The sequence below is a fragment of the Monopterus albus genome, unplaced genomic scaffold (assembly GCF_001952655.1).
Source record: "Monopterus albus unplaced genomic scaffold, M_albus_1.0 scaffold92.1, whole genome shotgun sequence".
NCBI classification, from domain to species: Eukaryota; Metazoa; Chordata; class Actinopteri; order Synbranchiformes; family Synbranchidae; genus Monopterus; species Monopterus albus.
Genome location: NW_018127972.1, coordinates 545,053 through 570,682, shown reverse-complemented (window position 1 = coordinate 570,682; position 25,630 = coordinate 545,053). Strand labels below are relative to the sequence as shown.

The following is a 25,630-nucleotide window of genomic DNA, read 5'->3' as shown; positions in this document are numbered from 1 at the left end:
TACATATAGAAACATTGTGAAGCACAATATAGGACAAATGACACCCATATAAACTCAGAAACACAATGAGACTAATGTCCATGAATCTATTGCTGCACTGCATGCTAGGAAGGTTACATCACATTTGAAGAACAGGGTCCTGACCCATGACAAGGGATTGTTGAGTTATCCAGATAACTATGGGCTCAGCTCAGGTTTTCCAGTTCCACGAAGCTTGTTCACTTTTAATCGGGCGAGATCACCATGGTAACTTATGCTGCATGGCTAACCTGCTCCGCAGCCGGTTAACTTCAGAGCATTGGATCAAAACCTGATAACAGCCTGAGCACTGACCTATCAGATCACTAGAAAAACTGAGGGATCATCCCTACAGGATCCTGACAGGGACAAAAGAGTCTGCATTAATGTGATAAATAATAAACAGATATTTCTGTAGTGCAGTCAAATCATTGTGCTGTTTCAGGTTTTCTATAGGTCACTGGTTATAAAGCCAAGTTTCTAACAAACTGAGGAAGTCTACAGCTACATGATGATCAACACTGTGTTTTAAATGGTTCCTGGTTTAATCTCTGACTCTTTTTGTTTTCACAGGCTTCCATCACTGCAGCCTAGAAAAACACAAAACTTTGTGATGATAATTTGTCTTTTATTATAAAAATGATCTATACACTCTTAAATATTTCCTATGATTATAAATGAACATATGACTTTAGGTGTGACTCCTCTCCACTGCCCTCTCCTCTTCGGCTATGGCAGCACATTAGTAATTTTTTTAAACAAACACATGTTCACAAAAATTTTTTATCATCAGACAAAAGAGGACACTCATTCTCTAACACCTTTATAATAATACTTTTCATAATTTACAGTCCTTAGCCATTTTTTAATATTTAGCACTGGGGTAGAAAATATGTGTCCAGGGGTATGAGGGTTTTCAACTAATTGTGACCCTGGGACTACCAACCTGACTAAGAAATAACCTGAGGAGCACTGTTGTGGGATGGATAAACCAGATGGGCACTTTTTTAATCTTGAATGTCACGTGGGCTTTTCTAAATGTTATATATTTGCATGAATTAGATTATTCACAAACCATAAGTAATACATGGAAATGTTTTTTCTAAAGATTCCTACAGTGAAACTACAATGCATTACTGAATGCATGGTCAGGGACCTCCTGCAATGACTTCACGGACCACCAGGGGGCCGCAGACCACTGGTTGAAAACCCGTCATAATACCGTAGGTTATATATGGATCTGTGTCCAAAAACGTCATCTGACAGCAGAGTTTCAACAGTAAAAGCACAGAGGCAGCCTCACACACTTAACATTAGATACAATGTTGTCATGTTGTTTGCCTGCTGCACATGTAAAAAACAAACAAACAAACAAAAAAACACCAGTGCCATCATTCAGGTTTTTGTATTTGTACTGTAACACAAGTGTGTATGAAGATACTACTCCCCAGGGAGAAATTTTGGGGGAATATTTGGGCCCCCTTTGTTTTTTCTTCTGGCTCAGTAGTTCCTCAGTCAGAGTCCGGCCCACATACAGCATGACTGTTTGGTCTGGCCTGTTCCTTGTGCACACACAGAATATCTTCCTGCAACACTAGAGGATAACAGCCAGAATCAGCACAGAACTGAAGTGTATGGGCCAGATCCAGCCTGAGGACCCAGGCACATACTGGGCCCGAAGATTTCATTAGAGTATAGTTATTTTGAGGACGATATAAACTATGCCAGATATGTTAGTGAAAAAACATATTTAAAATGACTCCAGTGTCAAACAGGGTCTGAAACTGGAGTTTATTCCTGCAGGGTCAGTTGCAAACCATCCAGCCGTCATAAAATCCAGAGTTCTGAACAGATCTCCGAAGCTAACAGATGGGTGTCCTTCTTGAGATAATCAACACCTTTTCCATATGTGCAGTGTAAGGCCCAAAAAACAACTTTCATGTCAACCTCCTCATAAGCTCTCAGTCATACTTGCTCATTTTCTACCTCCTGCCTGTACACATCTCTCTAATGATGTCGCTAAAACATAATCTCCCCCTCCCAAAAATCAAACAACACACTGAGAAACTCTCACACTCTCAGACTGCTATATGGTGCACATATAAAGGTAGGAGGTGGTTGCTTTCTCCACACTGAATCAAACTGTTCAGAAGGAAAGGATGGGATTTCTTTGGTTATCTACTTTCAAAATCGAACTTCCTCCTACTTTTAACTAAACTGTGAATGTAACAACAGATACAATAAAAATTTAAGTCTTAAAGTGGTTCTGTTATTTTTGTTTTTGGTAAATTATACAACTAGACTATCTATCTGAATCCGTATAAGAGAAGCTTGGCAGGTGAAAAGGAAAGGAGAGTCTGCCCCACTTGTTTTCAGTATTCAGTTAATTTGGACCAATTTGGTTTGACTGTTTTGCTTAATTTGTAATGCATGAGGGTTGTTGGGCATTTTCAGTAACACAACTTTAAATCATACCTATGATAATAAAAGCGGGTCAAATGTAAGTTTACATATAAATAGTATCTATGCACAACCCTGTCACAAACACTCAGTGAGAGCTAACGCCTCTCATATATCTCTACCAAGTGACTTCAAATACCAGTCAAACATCATAAATAAATGATTTGATCAGAACATCCTTTCGCCCTGGCGCAGTATAGTCTGTCGTTATGATGATTCTTTCATCTTGGCTCTGTCTTAACTTTGTCTCCAAGTCCAACTCTTATTGAACGATGCTACTAAGATGTGATGTGATGATTAATAATCCTGGCCGAGTGGCATCTCCACTGGAGCACTACGTTCCGCCACGCACATGAACAGTTAGTGCGTTCTCCCAATAATGTTGTTGTAAAGTAAGATCTTGTCATTGAGTGCGATCCTACTTTTATAGGCCCATTTATTAAATTTAATTGACTTTCCTGCTGTGACAAATGTTCACGAATCTGATTTGTCAGCAGGAGCTTGGACAAGGCTGGCCTTGCGTTTCTCCATTGTTACCTGTTGATCATAATAAAATCAGTCAGTTACTGTGGTTTCAAACGAGGGCGTGACAACAAAAACAGAAACTACACTCTGTCTCAATAAGTTGTGCAAATACTTGTAACAATGCATATGTGTGCAAAAGTATTGAAGCCAGTAGCGCAGAGTTTGAGTCCTAATAGGCCGGTTTAACAAATCCAGCTGTGCCTAGACCATATAAAATGCTGGTTCTATGATGAAAACTACCACACTTCGTATATAATGATCCTTTGTAAAATTAGGTTTATAATAACAAGTTTAAATCAGCTTCTAAAGAAATGTTACAGGTTTTTGGAGTAAATTAAGTTTTGATCATGTGGTTTGAGAGTTTTGAGGATAAATAAATGAATATTACCCATAGCCACGGCTCTTATTTCCTGCGGTCATACACTCTACTTACTGCCTCTCTGTGCTTTTCTAGTTTTCATGTCCGTCATGTGTTCAGGGGCCTATTTGTGAAAGGAGGAGGCAGAAAACCAATCGCATTACTGGGAAATAAAACCTGAACGAACCATTGGCTGGAGGAGTGCAAGCACATGACTCATGACGTCACCAGGTTTCTACCAATAACACCACTGACCACACCCACAGCTCTGAGTTTCTCATTAATATTTACCAGGATGTGGATTTTGAACAAACGAGTTATGCTTTTGCCATCGACAGTATTTTAACGTTTTGTCAGACAACTGTTTGACTGATACTGAATTAGAAACAAACAAACAAAGAGGAAACAGACTTCAAATAGAGTTTTACTGCAAGTCTCACAAATGGTAGACAGACAAATTGACACTTAGTTTGGTTCAGTAACATTTAAGTATAAACAAAATAATTAGTATGTCTTTGGCTTTTTTCTTTTTTTTTTTCTTCAGATTACAGATATTTAATATCATTTACCATGTTTAACTCGCACTGTACCAATAATGTAGACACTATGCTTTCCCATTCTGGCCACAAAACCCTGCATATTCTTTGAGGTCCCATTGATTATAAAGATCAACATAGCTATTAATTTATCTTCATGTCACAGCAAGTCACACATTGCCAGTATCATATTATCTCACACAGACTGGTAACATTTGCTTAGTATCGTATAGTATTACTACACTTCTCATCAGTTTGCAATCCCTATAAGGCACCTACATACAGTCAGAACATAAAGACTTTATTAAACTACAACATTCAGTGCATGAACAATGTCAGAATTGGCAGAGATGTGCAGAAGTAGTGTTTGTGTCAGTTCTTTTTTCCAGCTTAGCTTTACTGATGATAATGTTTAGTTAAACTACTCACTCACAAGGCGATACAAACACACAAATAGTAACATTTTACAGGATGCAGCATAGTTTTTATAACAACTGTTCCAAAATTATTCAAACGTGTAGCATTTTTATGGAAAACAAAACTTTCGTGTATAAAACTGTGTAAATCACCAATGTGCAAAGCAGCCCGAATAAAGCCTACAATCATGTGTTGAGGAAATATAAGTGGAAGATCCTGCTCCACCAAAAGAAAAGTAATAAAACTGATCACGTGTTTTCATTGATTAGTTTGGTATTTGGTAACTGGCCAGTCTTGTGCAGAAGCACGGCTGAACTCTTCAGTCTTTACATTTCATTTGTAAAACCTGTTTGAATATCTGGTCTGTTTCATGTAAATGCAACTTCTACCCGATCACGCAACTCTCAAACCAGATAAATTAATCTAACACAATGCAACTCAATGTCACTGCACAAGCAATATCCTATTGCTGACCGGGTAATCGCTATAGCCTACTATCTGACAGGCCTGTAACAACTGTCCCTTTAGTCTATTCCTATAAAAATAGCTTTGGGAACCTTTGCTAATAATCTTAAAATTTTCTGGCTGAAGTCATTTCAGTATGGACCATTTGATCTGCTCCTTGGCTGACTGCAGAACCTGGAAAAAACAAAGAATTAAAACATATAATACAGCATCTTAGCAAAATAATAAAAATTCATTATAATGTAGTAAAGTATAAACTACAAAGGCATTTTCTAAAGAAAATTGTTGTGCATGTCAGGTACACTGACTCTACATCATTATAATGGGCTTATTCACAGATAGCCAATACTGATCATTTTGAAATTTGTTTTCTTTGAATGGCATACAACTGCTTTACAACAACAACAACAATAATGATAATAATGCACCTCAATTCAACATATCATTTATGACTCATTAAATATATTTGTTTTCATAATGATCGTTGGTTTTAAGCAATTGCATGCTCAGCTCAGGTGAAAAAACCCTGAAATACCAGTATAGTTTTGTTTACACGTTGTTGTTTTTCATACAGTATTCATGCTAAAGATAAAACATATATTTGGAGACAGTTCTATTAATTCCAATAAATGTTTCAAGAACAGACTTGTATAATGTTGCAGTACTAAGGATCAACCACTAGAGGTCAGACGACCAGGCAGCAACGTGCCGGTTCATATCACCATGTTGAAGTAGCACAACATGATATACTGTAAACTGTAACATTTACATTAGGTCAGTGGTGGAAGAAGTACTCAAATTCTTTACTTAAGCAAAAGTAACAATACCACAATGTAAAAATAATCTTTTACAAGTAAAAGTCATTCATTCAAAAAGTTACTTAACAAGATATACTTCAAGTACCACAAGTCCTCATTATACCAAATGGCACATTTCATATTAATGTACATCATATTATTGGATTATTATTACTGGTGCATTATTGAGTTCATGACATCTAATGTTGCAGTTGGTAAAGGCAGAGCTAATTTTAACAACTGTGTAATCTGAAGTACTACTGAACAGCTTGTAAGGATCATCTTTATTTGGCCAAGTATGTTACACACAAGGAATTTATTTCAGAACCGAGGCAGCCATCTGCAGCACCAACTCACACCGATGGCTCTAACCATCGGGGGCAATTTGGGGTTCAGTGTCTTGCCCCAGGACTTTGACATGTGGACTGCAGGCACCAAGATTCGAACCTCCTTGTAATTTCTGTTCAACAGTGTGCACAGTCGGTCAGCCTGTGTGGACTAACATCATTCTCAGAACCATTTCATTCATTATATTTTACTCATATTCACAGGGAAAGGAACTTTCCTATTTCTAATAACTGCTGAATTATTTCATCATGGTCTAAATACCCCACAAGTGTCCATGTCTCACTTTTTTGGTGAGAGGCAGAGGTGATCATCTCTCTCCTCCTCTGACCAACACTAACTGGCCACTGTTGGTGTACTCCCCTGTCCTTCAATTTAAACCCAGACCTCTTTTCAGCACTAAGGCTGCTGTCCATTCCCCATTCTGACAGCAGGTGGCGCATAGAGGCCAGGACATTCACTGCAGGATGGAATCCTGAGAAATGAAGTTGCATCAGGCCCATGCAGAGTTCTCCACTTTCATCTGTTTACTGTTTTTCCACTGTTGGGTTGGTGCGTCCTATACTTTCCTTGAGCGTGTCAGTATCCAGTGCAGATTGAAATATATGTATTTACTTCACTAGTTGATGGCTTTAAAGTTACTTTACAGATGCAGTTTTTTTAAATACAAAATTACAACTCATAATAGGATATTACAAATAAATTAAATATCTGAATACTTCCACCACCAGTGAACAACACACAACAGTGCAGTGCTGCGTTGATGAGTGTAATGTCATCAGTCTCGTTCTGGAGATGTTCATCACTGTGGCTTTTAAAAGTCATCATTGTCCCATTAGTGATATAGTCTTGTTGATTTCTTTGGTTTGGTGATTTCTTGTTGAAGTTTTATCATGCCTAGATGTGGTTGACCACAATGTTATGCATTGCTAAAGCAGAATAGGCTTTGTGAAGTTAGTAAAGACTTACGTTAGAGGTCAGAGCCAGTTTCTCTGTTATGTGCTGTGACGGTTAATGCAACAGATAAAGAGAAGCATATCAGCATATCACCAGAAGAAAGCATATTAAAAAAACATTTAGTTAAAGAAATTACTGCATTGTGAAGCAACAAATGTGATGGAGTGTTATTAAAATAAATAAAATAAAGATTTTACTGATAATCATTGCTAACATGCAATGCTAGCAGCAACTGCAGAGTGAACATGCACGTGCGTGTTTCTGCTGCAGGATTTACTATATGTGTAGGCCCAACACTGTATGTTAGGTGGCAAATATTAATACTACACTGTGTGTGTGTATATATATATATATATATATATATATGCACATACATACATACACACACACACACCTGTCTATCTGTGAGAGGGTGTGTGTGTCTGCATGCAAGCTTTTTTGACCTCATGCAGCCCACACAGTTTGCTCATTACATTTATTTTTATCTTTTAACTTCTGGTCCACTTCACTGGCAACAAGACCTCCATTTCATTTGTGATGTGCCACAAGGCTAATTTGTAAAATTGTTGCCTTATAGTGAGAGAAAACTGAGAAAACTAATAGTTCATTTCCTTGATGCTCCAAAGCAGAAAATCCTACAACAACCATAATGCATTGCATGTAACATCTGCCAGGACTGTCCAATGACATTCCTTTAATGCATACTTTCCTAGTACCTTCTACTGGTAATGGTGTGTTTAATACATACATACATACTGTATGCTACTTGTTTTTGCGTTTGTATGTAATTGCCATAGTTAAATTTTGAAAAGGATTAAATCATAATTATATAGCCATTTGTCTTAAATAACTGAACAGACTGTTTTTCATTGTGACAAATTTTCCATGCCACTTTAAAATCAAATCACAACGAATGAGGTGTATTGCACTTCAGTGTTGTCCAGCAGAGGGCAGAGCTCTGTCATTAGCTGTGACAAGGACATGCAGAAGAACCCTTTTCTTTTTAAGATGAGGACACATCATCATTATGACCAACTTATTTTACAGTAGTGTTTATTTGAGTCATGTCTCTTCAAACAGCCAAAATGGCGTTTGTCTCCAGGGTGCCAAGCTCTAATTATAGTACCTGTTTGACAGGCAGTTTTGCTGGCTTCAGTCATTAAATGATTCTATGCAGCAGACATCACTGCATGAATCTAGCTGTCAATAAAACCCACAATGAGCCACGTCTACCTATAGACCTCGTCTGCTGTTCAAAAACAATTACAAACACATCAGGAAAACACACTGCTGCACTGGGTGACATGTTTCCTCATTCCGAAACATAAGACCCTGATATTTGTTAAGAATATCCGGAGAACTTGTGCATGGACCCTCGACTGTTACTTACTTCAGATGCTGTAAAAGGTTATGGCTGTTCAAAGCCTTTGGGTCAACATTTTTAAAAAATATTAGGGCCTTGTGTTTTGTAATGAGGAAACATGTCAACCTGTGCAGCGGTGTGTTTCCCTGTTATTAATTGCTTTTGATTAACAGTGGAGGTCTATGGTACAGATGAACAAGTTAATCCAGTTCTGACAGGCTGACATGCATTATTTGTGAGTAGAAACAAATCATTGTTGGTTCTAGTTTCTGCACGGGAGTGCTTACAGAAAATGACCAGCCTTATCTTTTATGAAGCCACACCCACCAACACATTCTGATCGGTCCTGACTAATAACAGCAGCAGGAACAACTCGATAAAAAGATTAAATCTACCCATCTGGTCCGGCGTTCTGTAGAACTACTGAGCTATCTGATTAGTGGTAAGTGGTTGTCAGGCTGCTTTTGAAAATAATTTCTTATTTTCCTCCACCTCTGGAGATCTTTGACATTATAATATGTATGTTACATTATACAAGTTGTCATATGTTTGCTAGATTTCTCACATGTAGTGGTCACAAGCAGCGATGTGACATGTTTACAGTTCTGGAGTAGACAGGAAGTTAAAAGACAAAATGTTATTGTGCTTCCAAGGAAATAATGGGTGCATGAAATCAATATTCACCATATATGTGACATGTGTGTACCTGTCTGTATGTAGTGTATATTTACTGTATATACATGTATGTGCAACTCTATCAGTGTCATTTACACATGTGTGTGAGTTACCTGGGCCACACTCTGTTCAGATAATGGGTTCTCATCAGCCTGTAAAATAAAATAACATCACTGAGCGTACAAGAGAAAAATGCACAAGTCGCACAAAATACTTGATACACACACATGCACAATACACAAGCAGACCACTGCCAAAACCATTACATCTGTGGAAACACCACTACATAGTGTAGGTCAGTAACAGTGAAAGTAAACTGGTTAACAGCTCAGCCCATCACAACTCATATTAGAACTGTAAACCATGCTGTGGCTCCAAGGTTGGCCATGTCGGTCTGTCTGTCACTCCACAGACTCCATAGCTCAACAACTGTTGGATATGTTTCCATGACATTTTGCACAGGCGTTCACAGTCCCCAGAGAACATAGTCTAATGACTCTGTGTTTCCTTGACTTTTTCCTCTAGCACCACCAGCAGAAAGAATTTTGGCCAGCCTTGTTATATAGTCAGCATGCTCTCTCACCATGCATTTACCTCATCTGTCTCCTTTGTCCCTCCACAATGATTATCTCACTCTCATGCATTCAGTCTCTCTCTCTCTCCACTTTCTCTTTGGCTCTGTCCCTCACCCTCTGTCTGACTACTGCAGCTGCCGCTTGTCTGTCTGTCCCTCTAGGTTACCGGTGATGTAATCGAACAGGACGAAGCCATAGGCTGGCTCTGACATTAGCTGACACCAATCAGAAGAAGAGAGATGGGAGAAGGAAAGAGGGAGAAAGGTAAAACAGGTAACAAGAGGAACCAAGTCAATGAGAGAACTGCAGGAAGCTACAGAATGAGTCTGCTCTGACGGTCATAGAATATAGCAGTTGTTTTACATATATATTACAATAATACAAATGAATAAATTGAAATGATTGGTAGCTGGGAATAACTGACAGTCATCTTACCCTGTAGCTGACCTTCTGCAGAACCTGTTGGGGGTCACTCTCCAGAATCACCCTGGCAACACGATTAAGCAACCAGTCAGACACAAGTACAGCACAAACATGACTAAGGCCATTTTCTTACAGTGACTTGAGACTTTATCCAAAAATGATCAATACGTTTAATGATGTTGAAAATAACTGCAGCCCTAGCCCATAGGTTAGCTAGACTGAGTGCACAGTAAATCTTATGTAGAGTGGATGTGTGGCAGTTAAACATTTGCACATATTGTCCTGTACTTGTAAGCTGCTGTAAACATTATTTCCCTCTTACCCTCCATCAATGATTTCATCCACGACTAGGAATGCTCCTTCCATGTTTTCTAGTAAACACCTCCTCTCCACATTTTTCCTACAGGAAATAACATAAAAACAGATCAAGATGGCAGATGGCTGCCTCGATCGTGCACTCTCTCATGTGTTTGTTGTTTTCCTCATTCTCTCAGTCTTTTGCAACCCATCCTGGATTAACTTTAGCAGAGAAGAGCTTCTAAACATCAGACAACTCATTCCAAACACCCTGGTTAAATTACAGAAAAGGACCTGGACGCTACTCCTGTCTATTGTATCCATCTAGTGAATTTCTGCTCTTTAGCTAACACGGATGAATTCCTGTTCTTCAACCAGACTAACTCTGACTTCTCACACTCTGATGCTCTATGCTTCAAGGAGACTACACGACTCCGTCTCGGACGCAATATAAATACTGGTGTTCCAGGTATACAGAGCAGATCTAGATTTACCTGGGGAAACGAGAAGACGCAGAATCTGTTTCTACATAAATGAAGGTTGGTGCAAAGATATGACGATGCTAGAAAAAACTTGCAACATGGACTTAGAGACTTCTTTCATCAACTGCAAACCATTTTAGCCTCCCAGAGAATTCATTCATTGTAGTCAGAATTTATATAAGCCCGCAGACCCACACCAGCACACTACAGCACCTGGCTGAATAGATAACTACCATGGAACCAACCCTCCACTCATTGTTCTAGACGATTTTAACAGAGCAAATCCCACCCATGAACTGCCCAAATACAGACAGCACGTCGGTTGTCCCACCTGGGACAAAAACATATTGGACCACGGTTACACGGTAATAAAAGACGCCTATCACTCTGTCCCCCATGCAGCCCTTAGACTCTCTGAACAGTGCATGGTCCATCTCATCCCAACATAAAGGCAGAAACTGAAAGCTGCAAAGCCTGTGATCAAAACAGTGAAGTGACGGACTGAACAGGCAAAGTCAGAGCTACAGGCCTGCTTCAACTACACAGACTGCAATGTATTTGAGGGTGCTTCTTCAGACCTGGATGAACTCATTGACACTGTGACATACATCAGCTTTTGTGAGGAAGTGTGTGTGCCCACCAAGACCTTCTGCACATAGAGCAACAAGCCCTGGTTCACAGTAAACTCAAGCAGCTTCATTGTGCCAAAGAGGAGGCCTAGAGAGGTAGAGGACAGGATCCTGTACAGGCAGGCCAGGAACACATTGGCAAGGGAGATCAGAGCAGCAAAGAGGAGCTACTCCAAAAAGCTGAAAAACCGGTTTTCAGCCAATGGCCCTTTGTCTGTGTGAGAAGTGTACAAAACACCAGTGGCTACAGAAAACCACCCTCCCCTGCTGTAGAATACCATCAGCTGGTATACAACCTGCATGCGTTTTACTGTAAGTTTGAGAAGCAGAAGTCCATACCCCTCATCCACCTCACCTCAGACCCAGCAGCTGCTCCCCCCCGTGATCTTCTCCCTTCCCCCTAGCTCCCAACCCCTGGAGATCTATGAAAAGGATGTGCATGGCCGTTTTAAAAAACAAAAAAAGATAAGAAAGGCACCCGTCCCAGATGGTGTGACCCACTCCTGCCTGAAAGCTTGATCACCCCATATTCACACACATCTTCAACAGATCAATAGAGCTGTGTGAAGCCCTCTCCTGCATCAAACACTCCACCATAATCCAGGTTCCCAAGAAACCCTCAGTCAGCAGACTGAATGACTATTACATGGTAGTTACAAGGTCCTTTGAGAAACTGGTGTTGGCCCACCATCATAGACCCCCTGTAGTTTGCCTACCAGACAAATGGGCCAGTGGATGATGCAGTCAACATGGCACTGCATTACATCCTGCAACACCTCAGCTCCCCAGTGACCTATGCACAGGTCCTCTTTGTGGACTTCAGCTTGGCGTTCAACACCATCATCCTGGACATCCTTCACTCCAAACTGACCCGACTCACTCTGCCTACTCCCACCTGTCAGTGGATCACCATCTTTCTGACAGACAGGAAGCAGCAGGTGCGGCTGGGAAAACCACATCCAGCACTGACAATCAGCACAGGTGCCCCCCAAGGGATGTGTGCTCTCCACTCTGCTCAGGGTTTGTTCAGTGCTTCTTCAAAACCTCTACATTGGGGAATGTTAAACACTGTGTCTGCATTTACAGAGCTTAAGCAAGTTTATGATTTGCCTAGTTTAGCATAAGGACCAGAAACAAAGAACCAGACAGTCTGGCTCATTGTAGAGACGTCCCTACACCTATAAGGGTCCTAATTTTGTGGTGGCCAGTGCAAGCAGCACTCTGAAAGTTTGGTAATGTTCTAAGTTTAAAATGTTATCCTACCACTTGTGTCTCTGTTAGGTGGCTGAAAACCTCACCATGAAAACAAGACTACAGAAACTTTGACCTTTTTTAAGTGGATTAGATACTGACCAAACACCACAAATACACATTAAAGTTTTCTGTTATGTTCTGTTAATATGTAACAGTAAGCTAGCGTAGGCACTACTGCATGCACTACTTCCTGCATGTGAATCACAATATATATATTTTAATGGAAGTGGTAACCAGTCGAGCTGACAATACTGTGGTTAACTAACTTTACCAGAGATTTGATAAGATAATGCCTCGATGTTCAGTGACCTATTGTTTCAGCTTAACATTAGCTTGTACGTACCCAAATCAAAGAGAAGTTTAGAGAGTTGACATTGGAGGAAAGTGCACTGGTATTAATTTTGACCAATAGCCTGAAATTCAGTTGAACACTGGACAAAGCGCTTTGCATTATTTTTGCTAAGTCCAAATCCTCCACACCCATGTCTCCTTTTGTATTCAAGATGTAGAAATGGAAAACTAGACGCTACAGGCAGCTATACAATAGAAAGCTTAGCTAGCTTCAGTGACTGCACTCTGCTCTCCAGTACCGTCGATACTACTAGTAGTACTTTGAATAAATCAGGGGACTCCTGAATGTACCTGTGGATAATGTTTGTTTTGTTATTGGGATTAGTTAGTGAGTTTTAAATTGTAACCCGTTATAGTACTGGATACTGAAAAAAGTCATCACAGTACTGTAACAAAATGTCAAACTGTTGCTTTAATCCCACAGTCCACCTATCATGTCTCCCATGGACTAAATTCAAGACACCATTCAGCAGCTTCACTGATTTTACTGTGTAATGATAAAATCTGCATTTTTAATCTAAACAAAGCAATTTAGCCTTTCATACTGTAATAATACTATCTCTCCATTTCTGTATTACTCACACTCTGCATTACTACTGCATTCGTTCCCATAGCAACCACAGCAGCCGTTGTTTGGCTGTTAACGTTGCAGTCAACAGTGAGGGATCCTGGCGTGTAATTTACAGTGTACAAACAGAAGGAATGAGGTGAACACACACAGCTTGACAAACTATTCTTCCATTTTTCTTTTTAAATGTTAAGGAAAAATGAGGACTAGACGTCATTTTGACATCATTCAGCTCCACTATTTGTTGATCCCTTTAATATCTCTTAACATGTTATTTTTAAAATTAGGTGACAATTGCCTTTCAGTTAGGACATATACGCAGCTGCTGAATTTTATATCAGTTTCAACATGACCCCATTATCTTTCTGAGATGCTCTGGCAGAGGAATGGCAGTGTTAGAGTGGAGAAGCACTGATGGTGCTGAGACAATGTGCATGACAAAAGCTTCAATATTAAAATTATACATTTATACAGAGGCAGGTCTACAAATTCATTGTCACTCCAGTAACATATCTGCAGCTGTCAGACATCACAGTGGCTTCATTAGAAGCATTCTGGAAACAATATTGTGAATCTCTGTTTGGAGCGGTCTTTTTTTTATTTTTTATTTTGGTTTCATTCATTCATTCTTTGACTCACAACTGATTTAAGGCTTGGTGAGTGAACATACCTGAGGATCTGGCTGAGGGAGTCGAACAAGCAGTTTAGTACTGACATCAACATCAGCTAAAGAGAGAAAAAGAAAACAAGAGGCCAATTCTGAGATGACAACATCTGAATTTAAAATTGCATCAATCAGTTTGTTATGGACACTTGAGGACAAAATACAGCAAAATAAAAATTATACACATTTGATGGCACATTTTGTGCCTGTTTACACAACCAGTAGACAGAACTAACATTACTAGCGCGTTAAGTGTATACAGTTTGCATTATACAGTCCAGCTATCCTGCTAATAGATAGTATTATCAGTGAGAGATTCCACACCTTGTGCAAATGTGGCATTTTTAGTGTTTTATACATTAGGCGAACTTGACAATACTGTTAGCAAACATAACTTTGTGTCTTAACATTTATCAAGTGGCTGAAATCACAATGTGATAACATTTCACAGGGAAGTATGGCTGGTGATTTCAGTATGGTCGTAATTAACCTGAGGTGGCAGGACAAGCACAATGCCCCAAACTTTTTTTATCTGGAAGGTCCTAGCACTGACTGTAGGCTGCAGCTCTGGGCTACAAACCAGCACCAATGCAAACCAACGGGTGACACCACATCTCGCTACTTACACTTTATACTGTATTCTGTCTATGTCTCTAACAAATGTGCTATTTCCTGCTGTTTGAGCAACTACGCTAAACGATAGAGTGCCTGGGTGGAAAATTAAAGGAAACTACTGAGCCTTTTTTAATATTAAATATACTGAGTATTTGGCTGAATGATTTTAATTGACAACCCTTCAGTAGGAACCAATGGCCTTAGGACTGAGTGTCACAGACAAGGCAGTCAGAATGTACTGAGAGATGGACTAGCATGGTTGCACTAATCTGCAGATGAACCAGAACATAAAATCCCTCTGCATGGCATGAGACAGTTTTTCAAATCATTTTATTCTTCATTATTATCATAATTATTAATTTCTCAGGCTAGAAAAAAACTGCAGTTTCACCAGAGAGAGCTAAATTTTCCCTACCTCATTCTCCTGTGGACTTCCCACCACGTAGAAAAAGAGATCTATACTGCACTTATAGACAATGGTCATCCCCTCCAGGAATGCTATCTCATCTAGACAGAGAAGGAGAGAGGGATGGGTTAGCAGTGAAACGTAAGAGAGACAAACTTCTCTTTTATAGATATGAGTGAAAAGAAAGAAAACTGAGTAGGAGAGGGGATATAGCATGACAGGTAGAAGAAAGAGGGGAGAAAAGGAGGAATGAAGGAGGAGCTTAGAAGAAAAGAAGGAATATTTTGTGTGGGTGATAAGGAGGCCAGGGGCAGGGACTCGGGTATCAGCACTGTGAATCCTACTTTCCCTGAAAAGGAAACTTATTGTGCAGGGCAACAAAAAGCACCTGAAAGTGTTGATTAGGTTTCTCTGAACAGTCAAATAATAGTGGAAATCAGGCTGACATAAAAACTGCTTTGGGCTAGTATCACATACTAGTGTTGGGCTACTAAATGGTAGAGTGTGTAACAGGTGACCTGTACAGTACAAGTGTAAGAGCGAAACTTACTGTCTGCTTTGTGTGTCTTGTTGAAAATGTTCCTCTCGAAGTTATTCTGCTCCTTCATGGAGGGGTAGAGTTCGGGGTCATAGTACTGAAACACAAACATGAAACTGTGAAATAATTTGCGTACTAATGCTGTTGGGTAAAGGATTTCATTCCCTTTGGGGTCATAAACATGTAGAACAGATGGCACAGTAGGTCGTGTGGAAACGTGTCCTCTACACTGGGGACCAGTCCAACCCGGTTTGCATGTTGGAGCCCATTAAAATGTACTACTGTTGATTTTCATAAAAACAAACTTTGTTTTTGATATAGTTACTGAATGCATTTGCATTCAGTAACCGCCTCTAGTAGTTTTCACTGTTGGTGGCAGAATCCACCATTCCCACATTAGACTCAAATCTTGGGATCTTCTGCAGTGATTCTATTCTTTTTTTTTTTTAAATATTGCCCATAATAAATCCAACAGTATTATAGTGTATGTTGTGTAGGTTGCAGTCCAGTGCAAAATAGGTGTACTCTTTCAGGTTATTATTAATACTAACCTGACATTTCCTAGTGCAGCTCCATATTAAAATAGTTTAACTGGTGAAACACAGGCTTTTATTGGGAAGCACTAACAAAAAAGTGCTCCTTTTGTTGCCTTTGGCCCACGGAATTTTCAAGTCTCCAGGCTTTGGATTTAGCTAGTTTAAAAAAAATGCTGTTAGTGGCTTCGGCAGCATGATGAAACAGTGGTTAGCACTGTCACCTTACAGCAAAAAGGTTCCAGGTTCGAGCCCCAGCTGACCCCGGGCCTTTCTGTGCAGTTTGCATGTTCTCCCTGTGCCTGTGTGGGTTCTCTCCGGGTACCCTGGCTTCCTCCCAAAGTCCAAAGACGTGCAGCTTAGGTTGACTGGTGATTCTAAACTGCCCCTAGGAGTGAACGTGTGTGGGGTTGGATAAGCGGTAGAAGTAATAGATGTTAGCAGCTTTATATTTAATTCACAGACATTTGAGTGGTACGACTGTTTTCAGTGAGCTCTCTACTCTACTTTCCAAAATGTTGGAACACTGAATGTTAAAGGGCTATTCATGCTTTGTATGTCCACATGTCAGCCAAGGTTGAGTGATGTAATTTTCATCATCTTCCCAGGTCAGTGAGGGTTGACGCCAATGTTCGTGTGCAGGCCAAAATTTTGTGTCTGTGCTCATGGTCTGCTCATGGTCCGCTCAGCATGTGGATCTGTTTACCCTGTATGAGTACTGATGTGGGTCTAAAGTGGGGGAGAGTGTGCATTTGATATGTCCCAGGTATTTCAAAGCACTTAGCTAAGAGAGGGGAGAGGCGCTATAGCCTTTGGGGGTGTTAAACACAGTCCAGTGTGTTTTCCACTCTGGCTGGGCATTTGACATGTTATTCAAACCTTGGAAGCACAGTCCTCAGGTCGGCATGATTGAAATCACCAGCCACAACAAAAACCACATCAGGATATGCATTGGGTTGTTTGCTGCTAACATGTAGCAGAGTGATATGTTAGCAATAACGTCCGGTGGTATATACAGTACATGGCTGTAACAACAATAAATATCTCCCGTGGCAGATAGAAGTGCCTGCACTTAATTGCCAGCAACTCTAGGTCTGGAGAGCAGTGTCTGGCAGTAATGGCAGTATTCATGCATCAGTAATTCTTCATGTAGATGCACAGTCCATCCCTGTTGCTTTTACTGGAGTCTGCCTCTGTTACTGTGGTGTGTAGAGTGGCCCACTAGCTCAATAGCTGCGTCCGGGACACCTGGGTTTAACCAGGTCTCAGTGATGATCATCACACAACTTTTCTGGATGGTTGGCCATAATGATAAACAAAGTGTCATTATGTCATCCATTTTGTTGTTAAGAGACCTTGCGTTAGAGACGAAGAGACTGGGGAGTGGTGGTCTGTGAGGATTCCTCCTTTGCCGCACTAGCACACCGGTCCTATATCCTCACTTGTGTCTTCGCTCTGGTGATCTCCGATGGAATCCCATGGATGTGCTGAAAAGCACCAGCCTGTTGCTGCATCGCCCTGATGTGAATTAACGATTCATGGGTGTAATGAAACACCTTTGATGCACCGAGGTTGAATTCCCAGAACACAATTAAAAACAACAACAAAATAAGGGGCAGCACAGCAGTGCGGTGGTTAGCGCTGTTGCCTCATGACAAAAAGGTTCTCCGGGTACTCCGGCTTCCTCCCACAGTCCAAAGACATGCTGCTTAGGTTAATTGCTGACTCTAAATTGCCCATACGGGTGAGTGTGCTTACGGTAGTTGTTATTCTACATGCCCAGGGTGTACCCTGTCTCTCGCCCACTGTCAGCTGGGATTGGCTCCAGCCCACAACCCTATTCAGGAATAAATGGTATAGATAATGGATGGATGGACAGCAGAGTACAGTTTCATTTTAGAGAGCTCTCAACCGCTGCGTTTATAGTCGCCATCAGTTCTGTCACTCTGCCTGTTCTGTAGGATGTAAACCCGCAACCTGAATATTTTGTAGTTATAGGACTACAAATATATCTAACAAAATAAATAAAGTCACCACGTGTCAATTTTGAACAAATGACTGAAATAAAATGAAACTTGTGTACTGTATGTTTGGATTGTCAGCAGTCAAGTAAGTCAGGGATAATATCTGACAAGTTGTATGTTCCATGATTATAATAAATTATGCGGGGTGTATTGAACCACCCAACCAAAGGAGAATACAAAATTCCAAATGTAGTCAGTCTATAATGTTGTTAATAATGGTGCATTCATTTAGAACAGCAGGTGTCCAGTTACTAAAAGTCCATACCTTCCACCAATCAGAATTTAAAGTGGCTGTGATATAAGATACAGGTAATTTGCAGTTAAAGGGCTAAAACATGTGAGATCACTGATATAGTCCTTTAACCTCACCTTTGATAGAAGTCTGTTGCCATCATTGTCAAGAATGAAAATGGCTTTCACTGTGTAGAGGGAAGGTTCCTGCAACAATAAACAGAAAGAACATTTCAGGTTTGCTGATAAAAAGAGACATGTCAGATGTATAGTCACAGCTACAGTCAAAGCCAGTCCTCTCACACCTGGCTAGTGTGTAGTATCAATATATCCAGTATAAGCTATTATTTCTGTGTAGCTTCTTCCGGTTCTTTCAAACCAGGAACTCTCAATGAGACGAAAGAGACTGCTTTAGATTTTATAAAAAATAACCGTGCTGGTTTATTCAGAGGATCACAGGTAAAATTCACATTACACGTCCAGAGCTCTCTCACTCCTCTGCCTGCAGGCAGCAGAAAAGCTGAAGATGTCTGGACCCAACAACCTATATAATATTATTCATTTTTGGGCTAGCCCATGCTACAAGGGGCGTCAAACCGTGACGCCACCCGATAAGCAAGCTTTGCAGCTGCTCTATCGTTTAGCCAAAACATGAGGAAAAGTCAAGGTGCGTGACTGTTGTTTTCGTGGTGTGTGTCTAAACAATTGGACATAACCTTACACTTTAAGACAAATATTAAGACTAGCATTACAGTTGACCCTAAAAGCTCTTTTCCTGTAACCTTGGCGTGCCTGCAGTCTTCCCTGCAGGCTGAATAGTTACAGCAAAGCTAGTCACCCTGTCTGCACTAAACATTTCTAGACAACAGATCTCTAATCCATATCTATCTAACTAAGAAATAACCTAACACCAGCTTTCCCAGGAACACCCTGCTTTGCATTTACTCTTCATTTACACATGGCATACACAGTCCAACCAGTTTCTACACTTGACTCCAGGCTATATTCATTTCCTTATCGCCAAGCTTTAGTTCTGGTATATCACCCAGGTTTGTTTCAAAGTTCCATATTTTAACATTCTCCTGTACACACTTCACTTACTGTATCATTCCATTCATCCATCTGTCCGTCCTTGCGAAGAGCTTTCAGACCCGGGACAAAGTTCTGTTATGCACTGACTAGCATAGATTCACAGTCAGAGTGTATCACAGAACTTAGACCAGGAGCTTGCAATCCAAAATGTTTAAGAAAAAAAAAAGTGATACAGAAATAGTAATTTTGTCATTTTTATACATAGAGAATATAACCACTAGGGTTGCAACAGTATGAGATTTTCATGGTATGACAACAGTCTCAGAAAATATGAGATTCATAGAATATCGGTACCATATTTCACCCAATATGTGTCAAGATATTTCAGATTGAACCAAAATGTTGAAAGAACCAACCACACAGCTGAGTCGCCAGAATTTCAACGTTGGTACAAATGGTTAGAATTCATACACCTTTAGTAAAACTCTAAGATGATGTCTCTTGTTACCGAATGGCTGCAGTTGTCTACAATTTTCTCAGCACAACAGGTGTCAACTGTTCTCTGCAACACTAAAGCATTGCTGGTGTATCAGTAGATTAGCCAAATCACTAATACACCTATAATTATTTGTAGTTAAAGTTGACATAGATAATAATACTTACACAATAATATTAAAAATATTTGTGTCTGACCATAGTACCAGTTTTCTATTATTTGGTTTTTTATGTATTGCATTTAGTTTAATGTTAATACGATCATGGATGCACATCCATGCTCATGAATATGTTGGTGATGTAATGCCACAAAGCACCTTTAAAGGTCTCTTATTATGTACAATCCACTTTTTGATCATAACACCACCTTTACATGGCTCTCCAGTATGTGTAGACACAAACCAAATGTGAGAAGTCCTCCCCTGCCTTTCTCCCTTTTTCCTTGTTTGTAGAAATGTGATCTTGAACAAGCCATTCAGAATTCATTCCTGTGCATGTGTATACAGGGGAGACAGACCCACCTCTGGTTCAGTTTGGAACGCCTATTGTAACACTGCTCGGAAGAAATGCTTGTAGCTACAAATACATACCTGCACACTCTCAAATTCTGATTTGCAAACTGTATAGCACTCAAAACTTGTTTTGCGCACTCTCAAGCATTTTGGCAGAACTATACTTCCATAAAAAGCAAAGCTATGAGAACTACAGACTGGTGACAAGTTAGAAAAACCTCAATAAATGAGTGGTCTTTTCCAGGATGACAGTGCCCCATCCACAGGGCACAAGGGCTCGTTGAACAGATTGATGAATATGAAAATGATGTGAATCATATGTTATGACCTTCACAGTGACCAGCCAGTTGAACACCTATGGGATATTGTGGACCGACATGTTAGACAGCGCCATAGGCATCACTAGACCCCTTTTACTGGGGCACGTGCCCCAGTAAATGCACACGTTCAAGTTTTAACAAGCTCCTATATTTGGAAGTGGATTAATTTAGATTAATAATAATAATGGGAAAAGATTAGATTTGTTGTCTAGAATATCAAAGCAGTGGTCAGGGTTTGTACATCACAGTGTGCACATATGTACGTCATGCACGTTGTAGCTGGAGCGCTGCAGTGCGCACTCAGCAATCCATGAATGGCAGACAAAACAAAAGAAAAGAATGGACTGAAGTATGTGATGGGGACTAATTTAAGTTTCTGAATTATACCAGCGATCTTATTTCAAATCAGACAATTCTGACTCCTGGAAATGGACATAAGAAAATTCTTTAGAGGAGGCTGAGATCAGGAAGAAGTTCAGAGAGAAGAAGGTGAGAGAAGTCAGACCTAGCTGTAATTGGTAAACAAAGTAGTTTAACTAGTACATAACTGGGCGCGGATGTTAAATGTGAAGTAAATTGGAGCTCTGTACATCAATGAATATGATCAGCTAGACTACTCTTAAAACACTATTTATTGGTGTAAGAATGCATAATACATCATGTAATGATTTATGTTAAAATTGGACTATTCATTCTGCATTTAATGAGTAGCCTATAACATATTTGATGCTTTTGTCACACACACAGTCCAAATATTGTTTGTTTTATGCATTTTTAATGAACTAGTGAACCTGAGACAAGAAGGGAAAGTGTGGAGGAAGCCGTTTGTGTCCACGGACACAGGTGTGGGACCATCAGCCATTTACTGCACAATATAGTTTCAAAATAACTGGAGCATGGGTATGTTATGTGGGCTTATGAGTTACAAAAAAAAAGAACGATTGTGTTTTTCTTTAAATTAATTATTTGTTGATAGATTAACTTGTTGTGAAAGTTTAAATTTGACAAATCAAATCTGTTACTTGAATGGTTTTATATTGCATTTTTGCTACTTTTACTTACAAAGTAAAAAATTTGAATAAGTGAAAATATAAAGTGCTCAAAAATTCTGACTAGTTTTCCACACTGATGCAAAATTATACCTGCAGAGAGAAACACAAACGCACAGACAGGGAGAGAAGGTGAGGAGGAAAGAGGGAAAGACATGGAAAAAAGCAGAGAAGAATACAAAGTTACACCAAAACGGTGAACAGTAGGGGTGTCACGATACACTTGGGTCATGAGACAAGATGATATTTTAACACAATTATTAAAAAAATCTTCATTTTATTTAACTCAAAGTCACAAAATGCAAAACAATGCAGGTGCATTCTGAAATGTTTTAACTAATCACCCTTTAATGAACATCACTGCAGTTCTACTTTGAGTATGAATTACCATCCACCCACTACCTATACTGCTTATCCTGATGGGAGTTGTTGGGGGGCTGGACATGTCACCCGTCTAACACAGGGCTGACACTTAGAGACAGACAATCACACACACACTCCTACGGGAAATTTAGAGTCACCAATCAACCTAAGCTGCATATCTTTGGACTGTGGGAGGAAGCCAGAGTAGTCAGAGAGAACCCACGCAGGCACAGGGAGAACATGCAAACTGTGCACAGAAAGGCCCCGGGCTTGAACCCAAAACCTTCTTTCTGTGAGGCAGCAGCACTAACCACCGCTCTACCATGCTGCCTGTATGAATTATCATATGCAGTAAAAGACAACAATATGCAAGCACTGTAAAAGGTTTTGTGAAAAACTCTAGTGAACAGCTTCTCTCCTGTATGATTTCACGAGTTTCTTCAGACCTTATAACTGTGCATGAGCATCTAACTTCTGACTGAAGCTGTGTGTGACCTTCTAACTGAACTCCTTTCCAAAAATTCAAAGTGGCAAGGACATCTTTTATGCTAATTTCACCCTCACACTCCATCATGCCAGCTGCTGCTCTTATTCTGTTATGTACAGATATCGCAAGGCAGCTTTCACCTCGACGATAAATATTGTCATGGTTTAATAACACCAGATCTAGTGAATAGATGTGAAAGAGCAACTTAAGAAAGCAGTATACAACAATATATGTAAACCAAAATACAATTTAAATATATGCAAAAAGAAAACTTGGCCATTCAAAATTACACTTAAGTAAATAAAAGTACAGGCAGATTAAAGTATGATCTGTCAAACTGAAGTAGAGTAGTGAAGTACTTGAGTAGGTTCATTTAAAGCTACTTTATACTTCCACTCTACTGCATTTCAGTGGTAAATGTACTTTCCACTCAACTTTTAGAGCTATAGTTACTAGCTATTTGCAGAATGAATGTTTCATTCAAATACATGATGAGCTTATAAAATATGATGCACTAGCAGAATAATTCTCCAACGGTAAATAAAGTAGTATAAATTTGCTTAATGTCAACCAGCTATAAATATTATGCACATGTTAATGCATCCCTGCTGAAAATCCAACTTTTAGCTTTACATGCTCACAAACCTCTGTGCGGTTTAAAGCCAAACAATCACTTGTAATGGAGTATTTTTTACACTTGATCCGTACAAATCTGGATACAACCTCCAAAACTGAATGCAGCGAGCTAAAAGTAGCCTAAATTATCTCCCACTGAAATATGGTGAAGTAGAAGTAGCATTAAAAGGAAGTAGGCCTACCTCGAAAATGCAGGCTACTTAAGTACACTACGTAGGTATTGTAACTTTAGCCTATTGGTTACTTTCCGGTACTGAGAAAGAGAGAAAATGAAAGAATGACATCGAGACATTTGAGCAAACTGTTCATACGGGGAATATGTAAAAAAGAAGAGAGGGAGAGAGAAAGGTGGAGATTAAAGAGTGAGGGAGTGAGCGATAGTATGGTGCGCAAGGCAAACGAGGAGAGAGAGAGAACGGTGGACGTGGCACCTACTCTGCGCTACACGTCAACCGATCTGTGTGCATATGCTCAACACAAGCAGGCGTTTAAACATCCAGACCCGCTTTAACTATACCACACACTCCTACACAGCTTCTCTTAATGTGCGATATGGACACACGGGGTCTCTTTGCTGGCATCTACGAGAGATCAGTGCAGGAGCAGAAGCTACGGTCCTGTTGCGCTCTGCGCTGGACTCTGCGTGGTTAAGTGGATAACAGCTGTGGCTCAATCAGTGTGTTGTAATGGAGTTAACTTAACACCCTAACAAGTTATGGCGCTGTAACCCGCACTGATAGTCTGTACTATTTTTAACCGCATGGAAGGAGAAAAGTGTGGCTTTTAAACGCGCTGGCTGCTGCATGTGGAACACTGGTCAAATCAGGCCTGCGCCTCCACAGTCAAATGACATGACGGCCACAGGATGACACGCAGCGACGCATTAAATGAGAAATAAAATCTGTTTTTGTCTTATAAGCAATCTGCAGCCAAACGCCCTGCCTCCCTCCCTCTCTCCCTCCTTCTCTCCGGTATTGCACACAACCAAAACTGCCATAATGCAACAAATGTAACAGTAAACGGTAACAAAATGCTACACAAACTGCCGAGCGCATAACACTCCCTAACCAGAGGTGTCACTTCCCGAGCCCGTCGAAACGCCGTAGAGGCTTACCAGAGACGCGGAGTCCATCGCTGCTGCTGCCGCCGTGCTCGCTCGGTGTGTTGACGTGGACAGCTCTGAGCTGTCACACCGAGATCAACGAAAACGTCCGGGCGCGCTCCCGCAGCAGCCCAACCAGATACAACAACTCGTCGGAGCGCGCTCCCGACAATCCTCCTCCTCCTCGCGCTTTCTAGTTTTTCACAATAAACGTCACTGCTTCTGCAGGGGGCTGTTGTGGTTTACAGTTCATCGAGATGTGTTTGTATATGTCTAAGAGACTATGATGATGTAACGTTAAAAAAACAAAGTGAAACAATATCGGCATTTTTCATTTTTTAATTCCATTTTTCAGTTCAATTCAATTTTATTTGTATGGCACAAATTCACCACAACAATCATCTCAAGGCACTGTACATAGTAAGGTCTAGACCTTTCAGTATTATGGAGAAAACTCCAACAAATCCCCCTTGAGCAAGCACTTGGCAACAGTAGAGAGAAAAACAAATCCCTTTAATGGAAGAAACATCCAACAGACCCGGGTGGGTAGGCCATCTGACTCGACTTGTTGGGGTGAGTGCATAGAGAGAAAAGCATCAAGACACAACAAACAAGACAGGGGAGTAGAGGAAAAGAACTCAGAGCATCATGGAAGGAGCCCCAGTAGTCTAGGCCTATAGCAACATAACCAAGAGAATGCTCAAGGTCACCTGAGCCCACCAAAACTATACAAGCTTTAGCAAAAAGGAACATTTTAAGCCTAATTTTATAGGTAGAGACGGGTGTCTTTCTCCTGACCTGAGACAGGAAGCTGGTTCCACAGGAGAGGAGCTTGATAGCTAAAGGCTCTGCCTCCCATTCCACTTCTGTAGACTCTATAGGAACCACAAATAGACCTGCCCTCTGAAAGCGAAGTGCTCCTTTAGGATGGTAAGGCTCTATGAGGTCTTTAGGGAACTAAACTAAACTAAATTCCATAAAAAGACCAATAGCCAAACCCGATAGCTTACATATAATTTAGACATGTAGGCCAATTTATTGTTAACCTGTATTATTAAAACACACCAGAAAGCCATATCACTGCATTTAGTGACATGTTTCCTAGGAACATGACAACCTGTATTATTA

The 25,630-nt window shown here is 40.2% G+C and overlaps 1 protein-coding gene across 4 annotated transcripts; it reads right to left on the bottom strand.

Annotated features, from left to right (window-relative positions):
* Positions 1-3,767: 3,767 nt before the first annotated feature.
* On the bottom strand, positions 3,768-24,643 carry copz2 (COPI coat complex subunit zeta 2). Of its 4 annotated transcripts, none has more exons than XM_020608282.1 (10): positions 24,515-24,640; positions 18,645-18,713; positions 15,731-15,815; positions 15,190-15,281; positions 14,166-14,221; positions 10,237-10,314; positions 9,927-9,978; positions 9,030-9,068; positions 6,891-6,923; positions 3,768-4,953 (listed from the first exon to the last, which is right to left on the bottom strand). In XM_020608282.1, the coding sequence occupies exons 1-10, from the start codon at positions 24,530-24,532 to the stop codon at positions 4,906-4,908; spliced, it is 570 nt and encodes a 189-aa protein (XP_020463938.1). In that variant the 5' UTR covers positions 24,533-24,640; the 3' UTR covers positions 3,768-4,905. The 4 variants fall into 4 exon arrangements, 3 of the variants coding, with proteins under 3 accessions (XP_020463938.1, XP_020463940.1, XP_020463941.1); XM_020608285.1 differs by lacking the exon at positions 3,768-4,953 and adding an exon at positions 5,962-6,818; XR_002275546.1 differs by lacking the exon at positions 3,768-4,953 and adding an exon at positions 9,606-9,706 and having other exon boundaries at positions 6,899-6,923; positions 24,515-24,643.
* Positions 24,644-25,630: the final 987 nt, after the last annotated feature.

Bases quoted from the DNA above. Each gene is read 5' to 3' on its own strand.
- copz2 (XM_020608282.1), bottom strand. The intron at 15,816-18,644 runs GTGAGGTTAAAG...TTTGTGTTTCAG, and splicing joins GCAACAGACTTCTATCAAAG to TACTATGACCCCGAACTCTA. The intron at 14,222-15,189 runs GTAGGGAAAATT...TTCTCTCTTTAG, and splicing joins GAAGTCCACAGGAGAATGAG to CTGATGTTGATGTCAGTACT.